Source organism: Neoarius graeffei, chromosome 9 (assembly GCF_027579695.1).
Source record: "Neoarius graeffei isolate fNeoGra1 chromosome 9, fNeoGra1.pri, whole genome shotgun sequence".
Classification (NCBI taxonomy): Eukaryota; Metazoa; Chordata; class Actinopteri; order Siluriformes; family Ariidae; genus Neoarius; species Neoarius graeffei.
In genome coordinates this window covers 78,984,749-79,005,029 of record NC_083577.1, presented here as the reverse complement: position 1 = coordinate 79,005,029, position 20,281 = coordinate 78,984,749, and the positions used below count along the sequence as shown (strand labels likewise).

The following is a 20,281-nucleotide window of genomic DNA, read 5'->3' as shown; positions in this document are numbered from 1 at the left end:
TCTCAATGAAACGATATCATTACATTGGGAAAATATTATATTTGATAAAATGTGGTTGAGTAAATCCTGTTTTCTCAGGCTTTTCTAACTCAGATCTGGTGTGGGGAGTTAGCAGTGGAAAACTCACTCTGGAAGTTGCTGCTCTGCATGTTTTTCTTTCCTCTTGTCTACACCGACTTTCTGGTCTATAGGTAACATACTATATTATTAGTAGTAGTAGTAGTAATAGTGGTATAATGGTTAGCACTGCCGCCTCTCAGCAAGAAGGTTCTGGGTTCGAGCCCAGTGGCTGATGGGGGCCTTTCTGTGTGGAGTTTGCATGTTCTCCCTGTGTCTGTGTGGGTTTCCTCTGGGTGCTCCGGTTTCTCCCATAGTCCAAATACATGCAGATTAGGTTAATTGATGGCTCTAAATTGACTGTAGGTGTGAATGTGAGTGTGAATGGTTGTTTGTCTCTGTGTGTCAGCCCTGCAATGATCTGGCAACTTGTCCAGGCTGTACCCTGCCTTTCACCCACAGTCAGCTGGGATAGGCTCTAGCTTGCCCGTGACCTTACACAGGATAAGCGGTTATGGATAATGGATGGATTATTATAGCCAAGTGATATCATTAGAGCCTTATAAATTATCTTGAAATGGGCAAAAGTTTGTAAAAGTTTTTTATACATTCAAAAGTCAAAGTCCCTTCCAGACCAGGATCTGGTCTTCCCAGGTAGTCTCCTATCACAGTACTAACTAGCTCTTTTGAGGCACATGGGTGTGGTGTCGATCTCTGTTTCCATAGCTCTTGGCCTCTTGCCTATACAGCTAGGGTTACAGTGGGGGGGGGGGCTAGTCCTCTGGTAACTATGAGAGTTTGACTTCCCTACTCGCATCTGTATTGCAGCGTGCCTTGCCAGATGGCAGTAGGTACCATTTTTATGATGATCTTTGGTACGACCCGACCGCGAGTAGAACTCGTGAGGCGAGTTCTGGTTGAGAGGCCTAGTCGAAAGGTGGACACACTAACTGCTAGGCCAACTTGTGGGTTATTTTTTTAATGCATTAAGTACTCATTAATCACCAACAAATGTTTTATTTGTATTCTTTGGTTAAAAATGCATATTTGTGTTGTTTTAAAAAAGACTGAATATGTCACAGCATTATCCTTTCTCCAACTAGAGACCAGTCTGGCACAAGTTCTCAAAGTTCACAAAGCAACTGGATGAAATTGGTGGGTCTATACACCTGTCCTCAGGTCAAGTTCTACTGGAACATCCTGTCCTACTTTGGCTTCCTGTTTCTTTTTGCTCTGGTGTTGATGATGGACTTCCAGCCTATGCCATCTTGGAAGGAATTGCTCATGTATGTCTGGCTCATGTCACTCATGTTGGAGGAGATCAGACAGGTAAGAGCGACACAGTAAATTCAATGAAATAATGCATATACATGTTCATCCATCAATAGTAATATTCTTTCAGTAAATCCCAGCTGTTTGCAGAATGTCTAACCTTAGTATAGATATGTTTGCCAAGCAGAACCTAATAATACTGAACCACATGAAATCCTAGGATTACTGTAAAATATCGACATAGAGATATCGCATGATGTGTTTTGTCAGTAATATGCTGTGGGTTTTGGTTTTCTGTTTTTAATCAAGAGAAATTAAGGGAGGGCTGTTTATACACTATAAGCCAAAAGTTTGTGGACACCTGACCATCACTCCCATATGTGACACAATTTCTAGAATGTCTTTGTATGCTGCAGCATTCACATTTCCCTTCACTGGAACTGCACAAAGTGAAGTCCATAAAGACATGGTTTGCAAAGGTTGGAGTAGAAACTCAAGTGTCCTGAACAGAGCCCTGAAACTCAACCCTATTGAACACATTTGGGATGAAGAAGAACACCAACTGCACCACAGACCTCCTATCCTTACATTAGTGCCTGAGCTTACAAATGCTCTTGTGGCTGAATGAACACAAATCCCCAAAGCGATGCTCCAAAATCTAATGGAAAACCTTCCCTGAAGAGTGGAAGTTATTATAACAGCAAAGGGGGAGCTAAATCTGGAATGGGATGTTCAAGAAACAAATCTGGGTGTGAAGTTCAGGTGTCCACATACTTTTGGCCATACAGTGTAACTGCAGTAACATAAGTGATAACAAGAACTAACTTGTTTCACAGACTTTCCACAACATTAGATGCAGCTAAAACAGACAATGTATCTATTAACTGAGAAAATATTAGTTGCTTGCAAATTGCATTGGTATAAGAGGAATAAAACTTTGGGATGTGCTGCTATAGGAAAATAATCAACTTTAGGGTGGGAACAGTAATTGCACTTCAAAATGGGCCACATCATACCACCCAGGTATTATTATATTCATATAAGAACATGATCCAGAGGGTTTTATTTCTCACTTATCTATCCATACTGATCGTAGATTTATACACTATATGGCCAAAATCATGTGGACAGCTGTCTATCGTACCCATGTGTGGACCTTCCCCAAAACTGTTGCCAGAATGCTAGAAGCAAACAATTACAGTGGTGCTTGAAAGTTTGTGAACCCTTTAGAATTTTCTATATTTCTGCATAAATATGACCTGAAACATCATCAGATTTTCACACAAGTCCTAAAAGTAGATAAAGAGAACCCAGTTAAACAAATGAGACAAAAATATTATACTTGGTCATTTATTTATTGAGGAAAATGATCCAATATTACATATCTGTGAGTGGCAAAAGTATGCGAACATTTGCTTTCAGTATCTGGTGTCACCCCCTTGTGCAGCGATAACTGCAACTAAATGCTTCCGGTAACTGTTGATCAGTCCTGCACACCGGCTTGGAGGAATTTTAGCCCATTCCTCTGTATAGAACAACTTCAACTCTGGGATGTTGGTGGGTTTCCTCACATTAACTGCTCAATTCAGGTTCTTTCACAATATTTCGATTGGATTAAGGTCAGGACTTTGACTTGGCCATTCCAAAACATTAACTTTATTCTTCTTTAACCATTCTTTGGTAGTGCTTAGGGTCGTTGTCTTGCTGCATGACCCACCTTCTCTTGAGATTCAGTTCATGGACAGATGTCCTGACATTTTCCTTTCGAATTCACTGGTATAATTCAGAATTTATTGTTCCATCAATGATGGCAAGCCATCCTGACCCAGATGCAGCAAAACAGGCCCAAACCATGATACTGCCACCACCATGTTTCACAGATGGGATAAGGTTCTTATGCTGGAATGCAGTGTTTTCTTTTCTCCAAACATAATGCTTCTCATTTAAACCAAAAAGTTCTATTTTGGTCTCATCCATCCACAAAACATTTTTCCAATAGCCTTCTGGCTTGTCCATGTGATCTTTAGCAAACTGCAGATGAGCAGCAATGTTCTTTTTGGAGAGCAGTGGCTTTCACCTTGCAACCCTGCCATGCACACCATTGTTGCTCAGTATTATCCTGATGGTGAACTCATGAACATTAACATTAGCCAATGTGAGAGAGGCCTTCAGTTGCTTAGAAGTTATCCTGGGGTCCTTTGTGACCTCGCCGACTATTACACGCCTTGCTCTTGGAGTGATCTTTGTTGGTCAACCACTCCTGGGGAGGGTAACAATGGTCTTGAATTTCCTCCATTTGTACACAATCTGTCTGACTGTGGATTGGTGGAGTCCAGACTCTTTAGAGATGGTTTTGTAACCTTTTCCAGCTTGATGAGCATCAACATGTCAGTAAACCTGCTGAGAATGAACAAACTACAAACATGGACACTCTGGACTACAGCTCCCAAAACACACAGCATCTTTGTCTCCAGCCTACTGAATCTCAGCTGGCTCTCATTTCCTTAATCACCTGTTCCTCTATTTAAGCTCCCTTAACAAACACACCATTGCAAAGTATCATCCTGCTAGTTCAGTTCATGCCAAGCCTTGTATCTTTTCTGACTGGCTCTTATATGTATTTCTGACCCTTTGCTATTTCCTCCATGTTTTTGCTCTTTGTCTTCCCTACATTACGTTGTCTGCCGATCGCCCGACCTTTGCTAGTTTACCAATACTGATTCCAGTCCCTCGGCTTGGCTTTGTTGACAATCTGCAATCTGTTCTCCTCCGTGCATTCATCTGTAAGTGCCTACATTCTAACACAATAATGTTTTTTTCTGACATCCTCAGAAATCTCCTTTGTTCGTGCCATGATACACTTCCAGAAATGTGTTGTGAAGATCAGACTTTGATAGATCCATCCATCCATTATCTGTAGCTGCTTAGCCTGTTCTACAGGGTCGCAGGCAAGCTGGAGCCTATCCCAGCTGACTACGGGCGAAAGGCGGGGTACACCCTGGACAAGTCGCCAGGTTATCATAGGGCTGACACAGAGACAAACAACTGTTCACATTCACACCTATGCTCAATTTAGAGCCACCAGTTAACCTAACCTGCATGTCTTTGGACTGTGGGGGAAACCAGAGCACCCAGAGGAAACCCACGCGGACATGGGGAGAACATGCAAACTCCGCACAGAAAGGCCCTTGCTGGCCACGGGGCTCGAACCCAGACCTTCTTGCTGTGAGGTGACAACGCTAACCGCTACACCACCATGCTGCCCCCATATGTTCATTATTAATTGCAATTACACAAATTTGGGTAGAAGCTATATGCACCCCAGGCAGACCTACCTTCCTGCCAAAAAGAATAAAAATCAGTGAAAAATCGAGAGAGAAGAAGCGATTTTCGAGAAATATGGATGGCACCAGATGACAGACAGACAACGGAAAACACATGATGGCATAAGCTCATTACCTGTCAGCCGGATGAACTAATAAACTTTAGCAAAGATGCCAATCCATTGCATCCCACACATACCAGTACTATTCGCTGTTCCACAGAAATACTGATACTTGAATAGGTCAATGCTCTCTAACCAGTGGCACTATTGATTGATGGTGTGATTTTACAGAACAGTCAATTTAGTGCCAAGTCAGCATTTCAGGCCAGTATCATCCATGATACTGATATACAAACCCAATGTCCTCAACAAGGGTATCCCTATGAGCAGGTTTTAAAAATGTACTTTGTTATTTTACAACATTAGTCCAAAAGCATGGAGGCACCTGATTACTAAACATCCCATTCCAAATCCCATCCATCCATCCATCCATCCATCCATTATCTGTAACTGCTTATCCTGTGCAGGGTCGCAGGCAAGCTGGAGCCTATCCCAGCTGACTATGGGCAAGAGAACATGCAAACTCCACACAGAAAGGCCTCCAGGCTCAAACCCAGGACCATCTTGCTGTGAGACGACAGTGCTAACCACTACACCACCATGCTGCCCCCTTTGATAGATCCTTGTTCTTTAAGTAAAACAGGGTGCCCACTCACACCTGATTGTCATCCCATTGATTGAAAACACCTGACTCTAATTTCACCTTCAAATTAACTGCTAATCCTAGAGGTTCACATACTTTTGCCACTCACAGATATGTAATATTGGATCATTTTCCTCGATAAATAAATGACCAAGTATAATATTTTTGTCTCATTTGTTTAACTGGGTTCTCTTTATCTACTTTTAGGACTTGTATGAAACTCTGATGATGTTTTAGGTCATATTTATGCAGAAATATAGAAAATTCTAAAGGGTTCACAAACTTTCAAGCACCACTGTACCTAGAATCTCTTGTATGCTGGAAGATTTCCTTTCACTGGCGCAAAGGGGCCTACCCAAAATACGTTCCAGCAAAACAATGCCCCTATGCATAAATTGAGATCCATAAAGACATGGTTTGCCAAGATTGATGTGGAAGAACTCAAGTGGGCTGCACAGAGCTTTGATCTCAACTGCACTAAACACCTTTGAGATGAGTTGGAATGCAAAGTGTGCACCAGGCCTCCTCACCTAACATCAGTGCTGAAATTCTTGTGGTCTTGTGGCTGAATGAGGACAGATCCCCACAGCCACAGTTCAAAATCTAGTGGAAAGTCTTCCCAGAAGAGTGGAGGTGATTATAACAGCAATGTGGGAACAATTCAATATTAATTCCCATGGATTTGGAATTGGGTGTCATGGTTCTGTAGTAGTGTAATAGAAATTTCTAATAAACACTTCAGAATGCTTAGCAGTTGTCTTTTCAGTTATTTATTATGGTAAATCATCTCATCTCATCTCATTATCTTTTGCCGCTTTATCCTGTTCTACAGGGTCGCAGGCAAGCTGGAGCCTATCCCAGCTGACTACGGGCGAAAGGCGGGGTACACCCTGGACAAGTCGCCAGGTCATCACAGGGCTGACACATAAACACAGACAACCATTCACACTCACATTCACACCTACGGTCAATTTAGAGTCACCAGTTAACCTAACCTGCATGTCTTTGGACTGTGGGGGAAACCGGAGTACCCGGAGGAAACCAACGCGGACACGGGGAGAACATGCAAACTCCGCACAGAAAGGCCCTCGCCAGCCACGGGGCTCGAACCCGGACCTTCTTGCTGTGAGGCAACAGCGCTAACCGCTACACCACCGTGCCGCCCCATGGTAAATCATATAAAAGAAATATAAGAGAGGAAAGAAAGAAAATTAAAGCAGAACATCACCTCTAGTGATGTGAGAGTACGCGCGTGCTCTGAGTTGTGTTTAAGTGGCTGTTATCTATATACTCTAAAGGCATTCGCTCACTGCTTGTGTCTTCACGTGATTGGCTCCAGATTTTCTATGAAGCTTTGCTAATGAGTGCACCTGGCATGCTTTGGTACATGCAGGCAGATGCAAGCAGGGAGAACTCAAGCTCCCTGCTTATCACCACCGAGGTCAGGAAAGGTGGTTACATCATGAGAAGATGCGTAGTTAGGACGAACTCAAGCACCCTGCTCATTACCACCAAGGTCACAGAAAAATGATTACAGCATGTGGAAAACATCTCAGTACACTAAGTCTCTTGAGCTCAACATACAGAAACACAGAGAATAATAATGTTCGTCCATTAAATTTCCCTCACATTGGTTAGCACTGTCATCTCACAGCAAGAAGGTTCTGGATTCGAGCCCAGTGGCTGACAGGGGTCTTTCTATGTGGAGTTTGCATGTTCTCCCTGTGTCTGTGTGGCTTTCCTCCAGGTGCTCCAGTTTCCCCCACAGTCCAACAACATGCAGGTTAGGCTAATTGGTGGCTCTACAGTAAATTGACCAGAAGTGTGAATGTGAGTGTGAATGTGATGATCTGGTGACTTGTCCAGGGTGTACCCCGCCTCTTGCCCATAGTCAGCTGGGATAGGCTCCAGCTTGCCTGCGACCCTGCACAGGATAAGCAGTTACAGATAATGGATGGATGGATGGGATTTGGAATGGGATGTTTAATAATCAGGTATCTCCATGCTTTTGGACTAATGGTGTAAAATATATAACAAAGTACATTTTTAAAACCTGCTCATTAGAGTTGCAAAATTCCGGGAATTTTCAAAGGTGGAAACTTTCCATGGGAATTTTCGGGAATTTTTGGGAAAAGACTTGGGAATTTTGAAAGTGGACATCAGTTAAGTAAGTAGAAAAAAATATTGTAGCATAATCTTGGTTAAAAGAGGCAGATTTATGGGAATAAAGTTGTGCATAGCACGCTGTTACTCACTCACATGGACAAAACGTTATTTTCTCAGGAGCCATTGAAGCCACACCCCTTACATGCATTTTGCATCCCTCTATCACATGCACTATAACTTCTAGAATTCTGAAGAGCTAGAACTGTTTTAAATACAAACTGCCGAGATCACACATTGCAGACAAAAGACAACATGCCATCAAGTAAGTTTTGAGGATGTTTGAGGATGATTTTTTATCTATTATGGTATTTAAGTAAAAATGAAAAGGTATAGTAGAATAAATCTAGTGCTAATTTACTTGTAAATTAGAATTGTGCTATTTCATTGAAGTAGTTAGCTTGTGATGCTAGTTACAGCAAATTGTGCTAGCTTAATGGGAAACCAGATAAGCTAAATGAAAGCTTCCTATGAACATTTCATGTAAGAAAACTTGCATTGATATGCAAGACTTTATTTGACATTCAAGACTTTTTTTCGAAGGGGAAAACATTTTTCATTTTACATTTTGAATTTGAGTTTTTGAGTCAGAAAGAGAGTTACGTTCTGTCTGTTCTGTCCCATAAGTGGGAGCTGTAAGCAACATATTGGCAAACGTTCATGTTTTGTTCAATAAAAGAAATAAGCATTGATAAAGTTCTTCTTACAAATAAATCAGAGTCATGTGTTTTAATTGTCTCCGTTTTGCAATAATGTCTGCTGATGACAAAATAAAATGTTTATATTTTTGTTTGTTTATGACTTAATACATAATTAAATAAATAATAAATGTTTATATATATATATATATATATATATATATATATATATATATATATATATATATATATATATATAAATAAAATAATTAAATAATTCCCCTAAATTACCGTAATTCCAGTGCTTTTTTTTTTTTTTTAATTCCCAAAATTCCCGTACCAAAGTTTCCATGGAAACTTTCCGGAAATTTTCCGGAAATTTTCCGCCCCTTTGCAACCCTACTGCTCATAGAGATACCCTTGTTGAGGACATTGGGTTTGTATATCAGTATCATGGATGATACTGGCCTGAAATGCTGACTTGGCACTAAATTGACTGTTCTGTAAAATCACACCATCAATCAATAGTGCCACTGGTTAGAGAGCATTGACCTATTCAAGTATCAGTATTTCTGTGGAACAGCGAATAGTACTGGTATGTGTGGGATGCAATGGATTGGCATCTTTGCTAAAGTTTATTAGTTCATCCGGCTGACTGGTAATGAGCTTATGCCATCATGTGTTTTCCGTTGTCTGTCTGTCATCTGGTGTCGTCCATATTTCTCGAAAATTGCTTCTTCTCTCTCGATTTTTCACTGATTTTTATTCTTTTTGGCAGGAAGGTAGGTCTGCCTGGGGTGCATATAGCTTCTATCCAAATTTGTGTAATTGCAATTAATAATGAAGATATGGGGGCGGCACGGTGGTGTAGCGGTTAGCGTTGTCGCCTCACAGCAAGAAGGTCTGGGTTCGAGCCCCGTGGCCAGCAAGGGCCTTTCTGTGCGGAGTTTGCATGTTCTCCCCATGTCCACGTGGGTTTCCTCCGGGTACTCTGGTTTCCCCCACAGTCCAAAGACATGCAGGTTAGGTTAACTGGTGACTCTAAATTGACCGTAGGTGTGAATGGTTGTCTGTGTCTATGTGTCAGCCCTGTGAAGACCTGGCGTCTTGTCCAGGGTGTACCCCGCCTTTCACCCGTAGTCAGCTAGGATAGGCTCCAGCTTGCCTGCGACCCTGTAGAACAGGATAAAGCGGCTAGAGATAATGAGATGAGATGAGACGAATGAAGATATGGAGTAATTAAGCCCTAATGAGCAGTTTCTACACAAATCGCTTCTTCTCCCTCAAATCTTCACCAATTTTGATTCTTTCTGGCATGAAGATTATTAACAAAGTTATGGACTAATTAAGCCTTAGTGAGCAGTTCAACAAAAGTCACTTCTTCTTGGTCAATTCCTCACCATTTTGGGTTCTTTCTGGCAAATAACTGAGCTGGACTGGTTGAGAGTAGGACTGCTCAAGGTGGCCCATTTTAAATCATTCCTTCTGGACTAGACTGGGCCAGAGTGAGCCACACCATCATTGACGGTCTCATTCTGCCTTTGGCCTAGTGTTCCCAGAATAGGTTGTAGATCAACCCCAACTCTGACCAGAATAAAGCAACTACTGAAAATGGATAAATGAATGTATATATGAGTATTTACAGAGGTTGCAGCTTTTTTTCCTCACTTATTTTCATTTATCCTTCTGCTTAGCTCTTCTATGATTTTGCTGGATTTACACTTTGGAAGAAATTCAAAATGTATATTAAAGACTTATGGAACATTTTGGATATGTTGTCGATACTGCTCTTCATCACCGGCCTGGTTTGCAGGTCAGTTTCACAGACACTAAAAGCAATTTCATAATCATCTAGATGTTTCCCTTCCCTCAGTTATGGTAAATAGTTGTATTAGATCATGTACACATGATCATATCATTTCATAGCCTTAAGTTAAGTTGATATTCGATAAAACTCTTTAGACCGCCTGTTTGTTAAACAGACCACTCAGACTGTTTAATTGGATTCCAGTAATCTTTGAGCAAGTGTTAACAATGCTACTGAGACTGTTCTTGTCTTTGACTGATAGACTGTTGAACCAGCATAAAAAAGAAAAAGTTAAAAGACTTTCAATAAAAGACTGATAAAAATTACACAAAATAGTTTTAGAAACACTGAAAGAGTTTAGCATTCTCAGTAGATGAATTCTCTGTTGTCCCTTTTTAACAATTGTCTCTGTGTTTATGTGAAATTTCAGCTCACTGTCAAATATTGTACCTAGGTATTTGTGTGTGTCGACGATTTCCACATCCTCCCCATGTATGACACTTGCCTTTGGCTCTGCCTTAGCCCTCCTAAAATCTATTATGAGCTCTTTTGTTTTATCAAACATTTAACATTTTGATAAAACAAGGATTAAACATTTACGTCACCTATCAAAGTTATTGAACTGATTACAATTTATTACCAAATGATGCTTTTACTATATACACTCACTGGCCACATTAATAGGAACTTTTTCTTGATCCTCTTGGCTGCAGGAGTGGAACCCAATGTGGTCTTCTGCTGTTGCATGCTGAGATGCTTTTCTGCTCACCACGGTTATAAAGGGTGACTATATGAGTTGCTATATCCTTCCTGGCAAAAATGCTCGAACCAATCTGGCCATTTTCCTCTGACCTCTCTTATCAACAAGGCATTTGTTTCCACCTACAGAACTGTCGCTCACTCAGTGTTTTTTGTTTATCACACCATTCCATCTAAACTCTAGAGACTTTGTGTGTGAAAACCCCAGGAGATCAGCCGTTTCTGAAATACTCAAACCAGTCCATCTGACTCAAACCAACAACCATGCCACAGTGAAAGTCATACTTTGAGATCACAATTTTTCCCATTCTGATGAAGTGAACATTAACTGAAGCTCTTGATTTTGATTTTTATCTGCATGATTTGATGCACTGTGCTGCTGTCAAGGGATTGGCTGATTGCATAAAACAGCAGGTGGATGGGTGTTCCTAATAAAGTGGCCAGTGAGCGTATAATGGATATTGGGATTCTATGTCTTGAATGTAAACAAATAGCCCAAATTTAAAAATTAATTAATTAATTAATTAATTAATTAATAAAAACCCTCTAAATTAGTTATTTTGAAAACAGCCTTTTTTTTAAGCTTGCTAACGAAGAACTACACATATTCAACCAATCTGAGTGTATGGCCCTGACTTTATTGTGCTGTTTCACCCCCAATGGAATAACAGAGATTTTCAGAAAATTTTTTAGTTTAGAACATTTAGGATCATGAAGTGATTGAGTAGGCAGGATTACAGCCTTTTCATAGGTGTATATTTGTCATCTCTCATCTACAGAATATCATTTTTATAAGTGCACCTATAGTGTCTTGCAAAACTATTAATTTCCCTTGGTGTTTGTCCTGTTTTGTCGCATTCCAAGCTGGAATTAAAATGAATTTTGGGGGCTTAGCACTATTTGATTTACACAACATGTCTAACACTTTAAAAGGTGCAAATTGTTGTTTTATTGTGACACAAACAATAATTAAGATGGAAAAAAAACAGAAACCTGGAGTGTGCGTAGGTATTCACCCCCCCAAAAAAAAGTCAATACTTTGTAGAGCCACCTTTTGCTGCAATTACAGCTGCAAGTCTGTTGGGGTATGTCTGTATTAGGTTAGCATATCTAGCCACTGGGATTTTTGCCCATTTCTCAAGGCAAAACTGATCCAACTCCTTCAAGTTAAATGTGTTACGTTGGTGTACAGCAATCTTCAAGTTATGCCACAGATTCTCAATTGGATTGAGGTCTGGGCTTTGACTTGGCCATTCCAAGACATTTAAATGTTTCCTTTTAAACCACTCCAGTGTAGCTTTAGCAGTATGATTAGGGTCATTGTCCTGCTGGAACATGAACCTTTGTCCCAGTTTCAAACCTCTGGCTGACTCAAACAGGTTTTCCTCCAGAATTGCCCTGTATTTAGTGCCATCCATCTTTCCTTCAGTCCTGACCAGCTTTCCTGTCCCTGCAGATGAAAAATATCCCCACAGCATGATGCTGCCACCACCATGCTTCACTGTCGGAATGGTGTTCTCAGGGTGTTGGGTTTGTGCCACACATGGCATTTCCCATGATGACCAAAAAGATCAATTTTAGTCTCATTTGACCAGAGAATCTTCTTCCATGTGTTTGGGGAGTCTGCCACATGCTATTGGGCAAATTCCAAAGTGTTTTCTTAAGCAATGACTTTTTTTCTGGCCACTCTTCCATAAAGCCCCACTCTATGGAGTATGTGGCTTAAAGTGGTCCTATGGACAGATACTCCCATCTCCGCTGTGGATCTTTGCAGCTCCTTCAGTGTTATCTTTGGTGTCTTTGTTGCATTTCTGATTAATGCCCTCCTTGCCCGGTCTGTGAGTTTTGGTGGACGAACTTCTCTTCTCAGGTTTGTTGTGGTGCCATATTCTTTCCATTTTGCTATAATGGATTTAATGGTGCTCCCTGGGATATTCAAAGTTTGGGATTTTTTTTATAACCCAACCTTGATCCATACGTCTCCACAACTTTGTCTCTGATCTGTTTGGAGTGTTCCTTGGTTCTCATGTTGCTTGCTTAGTAGCGTTGCAGAGTCAGGGTCCTTCCAGAACAGGTTGATTTATACAGACATCATGTGACAGATCATGTGACACTTTGATTGCACACAGATGAATCTTAATCAACTAATTATGTGACTTATGAAGTGGACCAGCTGGACCAGCTCTTATTTAGGGGTTTCATACAAAAGGGGGTGAATACCTATGCACACTCCAGATTTCTGTTTTTTCATCTTAATTATTGTTTGTCAGAATAAAACAACAATTTGCACCTTTAAAGTGGTCGGCATGTTGTGTAAATCAAATGGTGCTAACCCCTCCCCCCCAAAAAAAATCCATTTTAATTCCCTCTAGTAATGCAACAAAACAGGACAAACACCAAGGGGGATGAATACTTTTGCAAGACCTGTATAGCTTCATTCAAACACCAAATGTTGAGTTTGTTATTAAACTGACCTTTTATTCACTGTTTCCTTTACAAAGTGAATATACATTAGGTGTGAAGAAGGTAAAGAATAAATTTGCTTCACAAACCATGGTTTTGTAATTGATACCATGCCAAAATGCATCATTTTGCTGAGTTTGATTGAAGCAGGTATATTAAGAAGGATGTCTGATGTGTGTTGTAGGTCTATAAGGGTTATGTAGATGACAGTCGGAACACTGATAATGCCTGGGTGGAAAGCACTGTTATAACAGTTCACCTCGATGATGAGTGGAATCTGATCATGCGAGGTGGTGATGGTGAGGTAGGGAGCTTTTACTCTCTTACACTACACTGATTTACCTAAAGTTCAAGTTTAATTGTCATTTAAGTATAGAACATTGTACATACACTTTATACAGCTTTGCGATACAATGACACTCTTATTCACTTACAGACAATAATAGGTGTCTATGACATTTGTACGTGCAACAAAAATATACACTCCTCCAAGAGACATAGTGTAAGAGGAAGGGAGGGGGATACTGCATGTAGTTTAATGCATTTGGTACACAAACACCACACATAAATAATGAAAAAGGCTTGACAAACACAGAGTGATTATAGTAGAGCAGAGTGTATAGGTAAGTACACCAGACTGTAAAAGCATGTATTCATATTCAGTTCAATCAATGAAGTCAAAGATTTGGACACACCTGCTCATAGAGGGGTTTTCTTTATATTTATTATCTTTCTCTATTTATAATAATAATAATAATAATAATAATAATAATAGAGATTAGCATTATAAAATAGCATATATTATGACAGTATTCTTGATTAAACTTTGTGCAGTTAATATTTTCTCAACTAGCTACTTCATGAGGCAGCGTCTCAAATAGACGAAGAAGAAGAAGCTTTTATTTGTCACATGTACACTCAAGCAAAGCAAAATCCTCTGCATTTAACCCATCTGAAGCAATGAACAAAAACAAACACACACACACACACACACACACACACACACACACACACACACACACACACACACACACACACACACAGAGTAGTGTGCAGCTAGGCAACAGCACCCATTTGGGGGTTCGGTGTAACTCTGTATTCAGCCATGATATATGAGTTAGAGTTAAGTAAGTGCTATTCATTCACTCAACTCCCCTGATATATTTCCTGCCAGTCCCAGGAATTGAACCAGCAACCTTTTGGGTCCAAGGCTGCTTCTCTAACCTTCCGGCCATAGACTGAGCTCGTCACTGCTTCTCCTAAGTTTTTAATCAAAACTACTTATTTGGGGAAACAGTTAATTTTAAGTTAAAAAAAATGTTATGCCTAGGTCAGGTGGCAGACTGCAACTAGTTTTCAAAAACTAGTTGCAAAATCTGCGATAAAATCTGCGATAACAAAATCGCAGGTAGATGCAAGACTGGTCTTGCGTCGACGCACGACGATGCAGATAATGGCAGAGTGTTATAAAGGGTCTTTAGTAGAGGCAGGTTGACACAAGTGGATCACAATCTGTTCACATTTCAGCTGCAATTTGCTTCCAATCGGTGCAAATAGCAGGTTGATGCATATAGAGGCAGGCGGTCATGCAACGATTGAGCAACCAATTGCAGGTTGAAGCAGGTAGTGGCAGCTAGATGCAAGCTGACACAGGGGAAGACAAGTCTTTAGAGATGGCTGTGATGCATCACAGGTAGACACAGACTGCACCTGCAAATAGTTTACAACAACCTACGAGCAGTCTTATGGCTTTATGCAACCCCGATTCCAAAAAAGTTGGGACAAAGTACAAATTGTAAATAAAAACGGAATGCAATGATATGGAAGTTTCAAAATTCCATATTTTATTCAGAATAGAACATAGATGACATATCAAATGTTGAAACTGAGAAAATGTATCATTTAAAGAGAAAAATTAGGTGATTTTAAATTTCATGACAACAACACATCTCAAAAAAGTTGGGACAAGGCCATGTTTACCACTGTGAGACATCCCCTTTTCTCTTGACAACAGTCTGTAAACGTCTGGGGACTGAGGAGACAAGTTGCTCAAGTTTAGGGATAGGAATGTTAACCCATTCTTGTCTAATGTAGGATTCTAGTTGCTCAACTGTCTTAGGTCTTTTTTGTCGTATCTTCCGTTTTATGATGCGCCAAATGTTTTCTATGGGTGAAAGATCTGGACTGCAGGCTGGCCAGTTCAGTACCCGGACCCTTCTTCTACGCAGCCATGATGCTGTAATTGATGCAGTATGTGGTTTGGCATTGTCATGTTGGAAAATGCAAGGTCTTCCCTGAAAGAGACGTCGTCTGGATGGGAGCATATGTTGCTCTAGAACCTGGATATACCTTTCAGCATTGATGGTGTCTTTCCAGATGTGTAAGCTGCCCATGCCACACACACTAATGCAGCCCCATACCATCAGAGATGCAGGCTTCTGAACTGAGCGCTGATAACAACTTGAGTCGTCCTTCTCCTCTTTAGTCCGAATGACACGGCGTCCCTGATTTCCATAAAGAACTTCAAATTTTGATTCGTCTGACCACAGAACAGTTTTCCACTTTGCCACAGTCCATTTTAAATGAGCCTTGGCCCAGAGAAGACGTCTGCGCTTCTGGATCATGTTTAGATACAGCTTCTTCTTTGAACCATAGAGTTTTAGCTGGCAACGGCGGATGGCACGGTGAATTGTGTTCACAGATAATGTTCTCTGGAAATATTCCTGAGCCCATTTTGTGATTTCCAATACAGAAGCATGCCTGTATGTGATGCAGTGCCGTCTAAGGGCCCGAAGATCATGGGCACCCAGTATGGTTTTCCGGCCTTGACCCTTACGCACAGAGATTCTTCCAGATTCTCTGAATCTTTTGATGATGATATGCACTGTAGATGATGATATGTTCAAACCCTTTGCAATTTTACACTGTCGAACTCCTTTCTGATATTGCTCCACTATTTGTCGGCGCAGAATTAGGGGGATTGGTGATCCTCTTCCCATCTTTACTTCTGAGAGCCGCTGCCACTCCAAGATGCTCTTTTTATACCCAGTCATGTTAATGACCTATTGCCAGTTGACCTAATGAGTTGCAATTTGGTCCTCCAGCTGTTCCTTTTTTGTATCTTTAACTTTTCCAGCCTCTTATTGTCCCTGTCCCAACTTTTTTGAGATGTGTTGCTGTCATGAAATTTCAAATGAGCCAATATTTGGCATGAAATTTCAAAAATGTCTCACTTTCGACATTTGATATGTTGTCTATGTTCTATTGTGAATACAATATCAGTTTTTGAGATTTGTAAATTATTGCATTCTGTTTTTATTTACAATTTGTACTTTGTCCCAACTTTTTTGGAATCGGGGTTGTATTTTTTAAAGGTTTTCTGTGCACTGCGTCAACCTTCACTCTGCAACACCCTGCAATCGGCACAGATTCAGCTTAAAAACTCTGCATCTTGCAATACATCTCACCACAACACGCAGCATGCATCTTTCTGCCATCTGACCTGGGCATTCGGTAAAAGCTACTTGTTTCAAAAATATATTTATATCAGTGTTGTAGTCGAGTCACTAAACTTTGAGTACGAGTCCAGTCTCAAGTCCCCAGTGTTCAAGTCCGAGTCAAGCCCAAGTCAAGCCCAAGTCATTAAAGAAAATTTCAAGTCAAGTCAGAGTCGAGTCCATTACTGAGCCGAGTTGAGTCCGACACAAGCCCCGCTATCAACAGGGCAAATAACATGAGAGAGTGTTAACACTAGCTAGTTCATCGGTCAGCAAGCAAGCCCTGCTATCAACAGAGCAATGAACATAGCGTGTCACTTCCTTCTCTGGGTGGAGTCTTGCCAAATGACGATTGAAATTCGAGGTTGTCCCCATTGTCTCCTCGATAGTTCTTCTACATATGGAACACATAGCGGTGCAGTTTTTCCCACTGCGCTAGAAGTCTGTATAAGCAAAGCAGGCAATCCTAGGGGCTTCTTTCCAGGTATTTTAGTGCCATTAATGTTAGTTTGTTCCTGAACATGATGTCTGAACAGGTGAATGTGCATTCTCTTGCATAAAATTAGTATAAAAATTAATGTAGATATAAATATCTTATTCCAAATTATTATGCCATGTTACAAAAAATAAAGAAAAAATCCAAGTCCTCATCTCCACTTTACGAGTATGAATGCAGTTAATGCACGAGTCCGAGTCCAAGTCCAAATCATCAGTGCTCAAGTCCAAGTCAAATCACGAGTCCTTAAAATTAGGGCATGAGTCAGACTCGAGTACTGCAAGCCTGATTTATATTCTGAAATAAATGTATACTATATATTTCACATTTGTCTTCACAACAAATTTCAACCATAAGTCCTTAATTTATAATATATTTACAACAATATAAAATATCTATTCAATTTCTTGTCGCCAAATTGTTTGACTGTGTATACAGAATATAATGTTGTACTCTCTCTTTAGTCTCTCAGCAGCACTGAGAAGCTTCAGTGGCACAAGGTGAGCAGCCAAATACAAATGCATCCATACCAACGAGAAGCTCTCTGTGCCACGGCCCAAAAACACAACATAAAGTTCTAAGGAAACTTCTGACTCTCAGGAAAATGGACAAACAGATGTTTCACTCTCCAAACTATGTACCTGTTGTGGAGATTCAATAATACCAAATCTATACTTCTACAATACTGTAATGAGGAGTTATGCAACCGTTTGCTCATTTGCTAATGAACTAATCATTCACTCATTCATCTTTAGAGACCATATAAATAATAATCATCAAAATGATCATCATCATCATCATCACCATCATAAATAAAATCTAAAATGTTCAGGTCATATACAGAGAGGAATACAGTTATTTAAACCCACATAAAAGCCACATTATAATAACCCAGTATACTCAACACAGAAGAATTAATCTCTCAGATTATGTGAGATTACAGATATTATAGAGGTTCTAGCATGACATTTTGTAGCATTACTAGCAGGATCTTTTCACCGGTGTTCACCATTTTTGGCATTTAGGGACACTGAGGCTCAGTATTGAGTCTATATTTTCCTTTTTGTTTTATTTCCAATAAAAAGAAACTGGCTTTGCGGACAGACTGTTGTGACATCCTCCAGTTCAATGTCATCTATGCATTAGTCATAAGTATCCAGTGCGGCATCGTCTTCACGATCACATACTGTAAGCAGGATCTGAACTGTGACTTTGTTCTTCAGCTAATCAGGTAGAATCTTTTTCTCATCTGGATCATAAGCAGAACTGAGATGTAAGCTAAACTGCATATGTGAGCATTAACGGACCTCAAACCATCATTTCAAATCATTTTAGTGCTATGAGAAGCTGGAAAACCTGAGAAAAATATGTTTCACTAATGTTTTATTTACATTGAGATAATCATTTTACGAAATCATTGCTCTTCAGTTTTATTATTATTTTATTCAGACCACTATTGTGCCACACTTCATCTCAAACTGTTTTCAAGATACTGAACTGAAACCAATGTTACCTCATTCGTCCTGTCTGGGAATAGTGTGCTTGTATACAGCTTTTGAAAAGATGTGCTCGCTCTCTGTCTTCTTGTTTTTATGTCTTTTTTTTTTTTTTTTGCTCCATTGAAATGTTTCGGAATTAAACTCTTCCTGCTTGGGAAAGCTTCATCAGAGAGCCAGCATGCTTCAAGCCAACTCACCCGACACATCCATGAGCTCAACTCTGACCCATACTCATCTTTTTCTTGCTTTTTGTCCATCCCTTTTTCTCCCATTGGTGGCAATGCATTTTTGGCCCATTGAAATGAATGGGGTTTCAGAATCAGTGTCCCTGCTCAGTCACATTTCCTCTGAGAGCCACCAAACTTCATTTCGTAGCTCAGACTGGTGATTTTATATGTACATATGTAGTTCCTGTGGTATCACACAGTACTACTGATATGCAGATCCTAGTTGACAAGTTTGCCAGAGCGGCAGCACAGTTCAGTTTAAAGATCAACATCAAAAAGACAGAATGTCTCCACCAACCACTGAAATTTTCATCTACGACTTCCCAACCATTGGAGGTGAAGACTGACGACGAGCCACTCACACTGTGTAAGAGTGTTAGATGCCTAGGTAGTACAGTTGCTGACAATGCCAGACTGGATCAGGAACTGACACATAGAATGGGAAGAGCTAGTGCAGCATTTGGGAAACTCCGACAAAGACTATGGAAAAACCGTCATGTTCCCATCCGGGCAAAATGCAGAGTCTACAGAGCTGTGGTGCTCTCCTCCCTCCTCTATGGTGTGGAAACATGGGCCATCTATAGGACAGAAGTGAAGAAACTTCATGTTTATTTGAGGCAGATAGCGAACATATCCTGGCAGGATAAGATTTCCAATGAGGAAATTCTTCAGCGAGCAGGCCTCCCATGTATGGTTGATCTACTAGTACTGATGAATCTCAGATGGCTAGGCCACATGGAGAGAATGGATCATGAACATCTACCTAGACAACTGCTGTACTCTCAGTTGTGCTCAGATTCGAAGATATGGCAAAGAGAAATATGAGACAGACAGATATCGACCCTAAAACCTGGCAAGCTTATGCAAAGGATAGGCTCAAATGGAGTACTTTGATCAGTCCCTGGACACCTTCATGAAACAGTCCTTGTTGCTTGCGATGGTCCGCATGATGATGATGATGATGATGATGATGATGATGATATGTAGTTACGAACAAACACATACAGCTTAAGTAAATCACAAATGTATTCTGATTCATATCACCACTTATATAAACCCACACCTTAAGTAATTACAAATGTATTCTGATTCATATAACCACATATATACCGTACACACACCCCTTAAGTAATCACAAGTGTATCCTGATTTATGTAACCACGTATATACACACACCTGAAGTAATCACAGGCGTATCCTGATTTATGTAAACCACATACATATAATATACATACACACCTGAAGTAATCACAGTTGTATCCTGATTTATGTAACCACATATGTATACACACACACCTTCAGTAATCACAAATGTACTCTGACTCATATAACCACATATACACACACACACACCTTCAGTAATCACAGGTGTATC

The 20,281-nt window shown here is 40.3% G+C and overlaps 1 protein-coding gene across 1 annotated transcript in view; it reads left to right on the top strand.

The window, feature by feature from the left end:
• The window catches only part of LOC132892198 (transient receptor potential cation channel subfamily M member 2-like), a 96,383-nt gene extending 78,622 nt beyond the window's left edge, over positions 1–17,761 (top strand). Inside the window, exons 17-20 of the mRNA XM_060930590.1 lie at positions 79–191; positions 1,161–1,386; positions 13,372–13,491; positions 17,645–17,761. Coding sequence (XP_060786573.1) covers positions 79–191; positions 1,161–1,386; positions 13,372–13,491; positions 17,645–17,761 — 576 coding nt within the window. The remainder of the gene's footprint in view (positions 1–78; positions 192–1,160; positions 1,387–13,371; positions 13,492–17,644) is intronic.
• Positions 17,762–20,281: the final 2,520 nt, after the last annotated feature.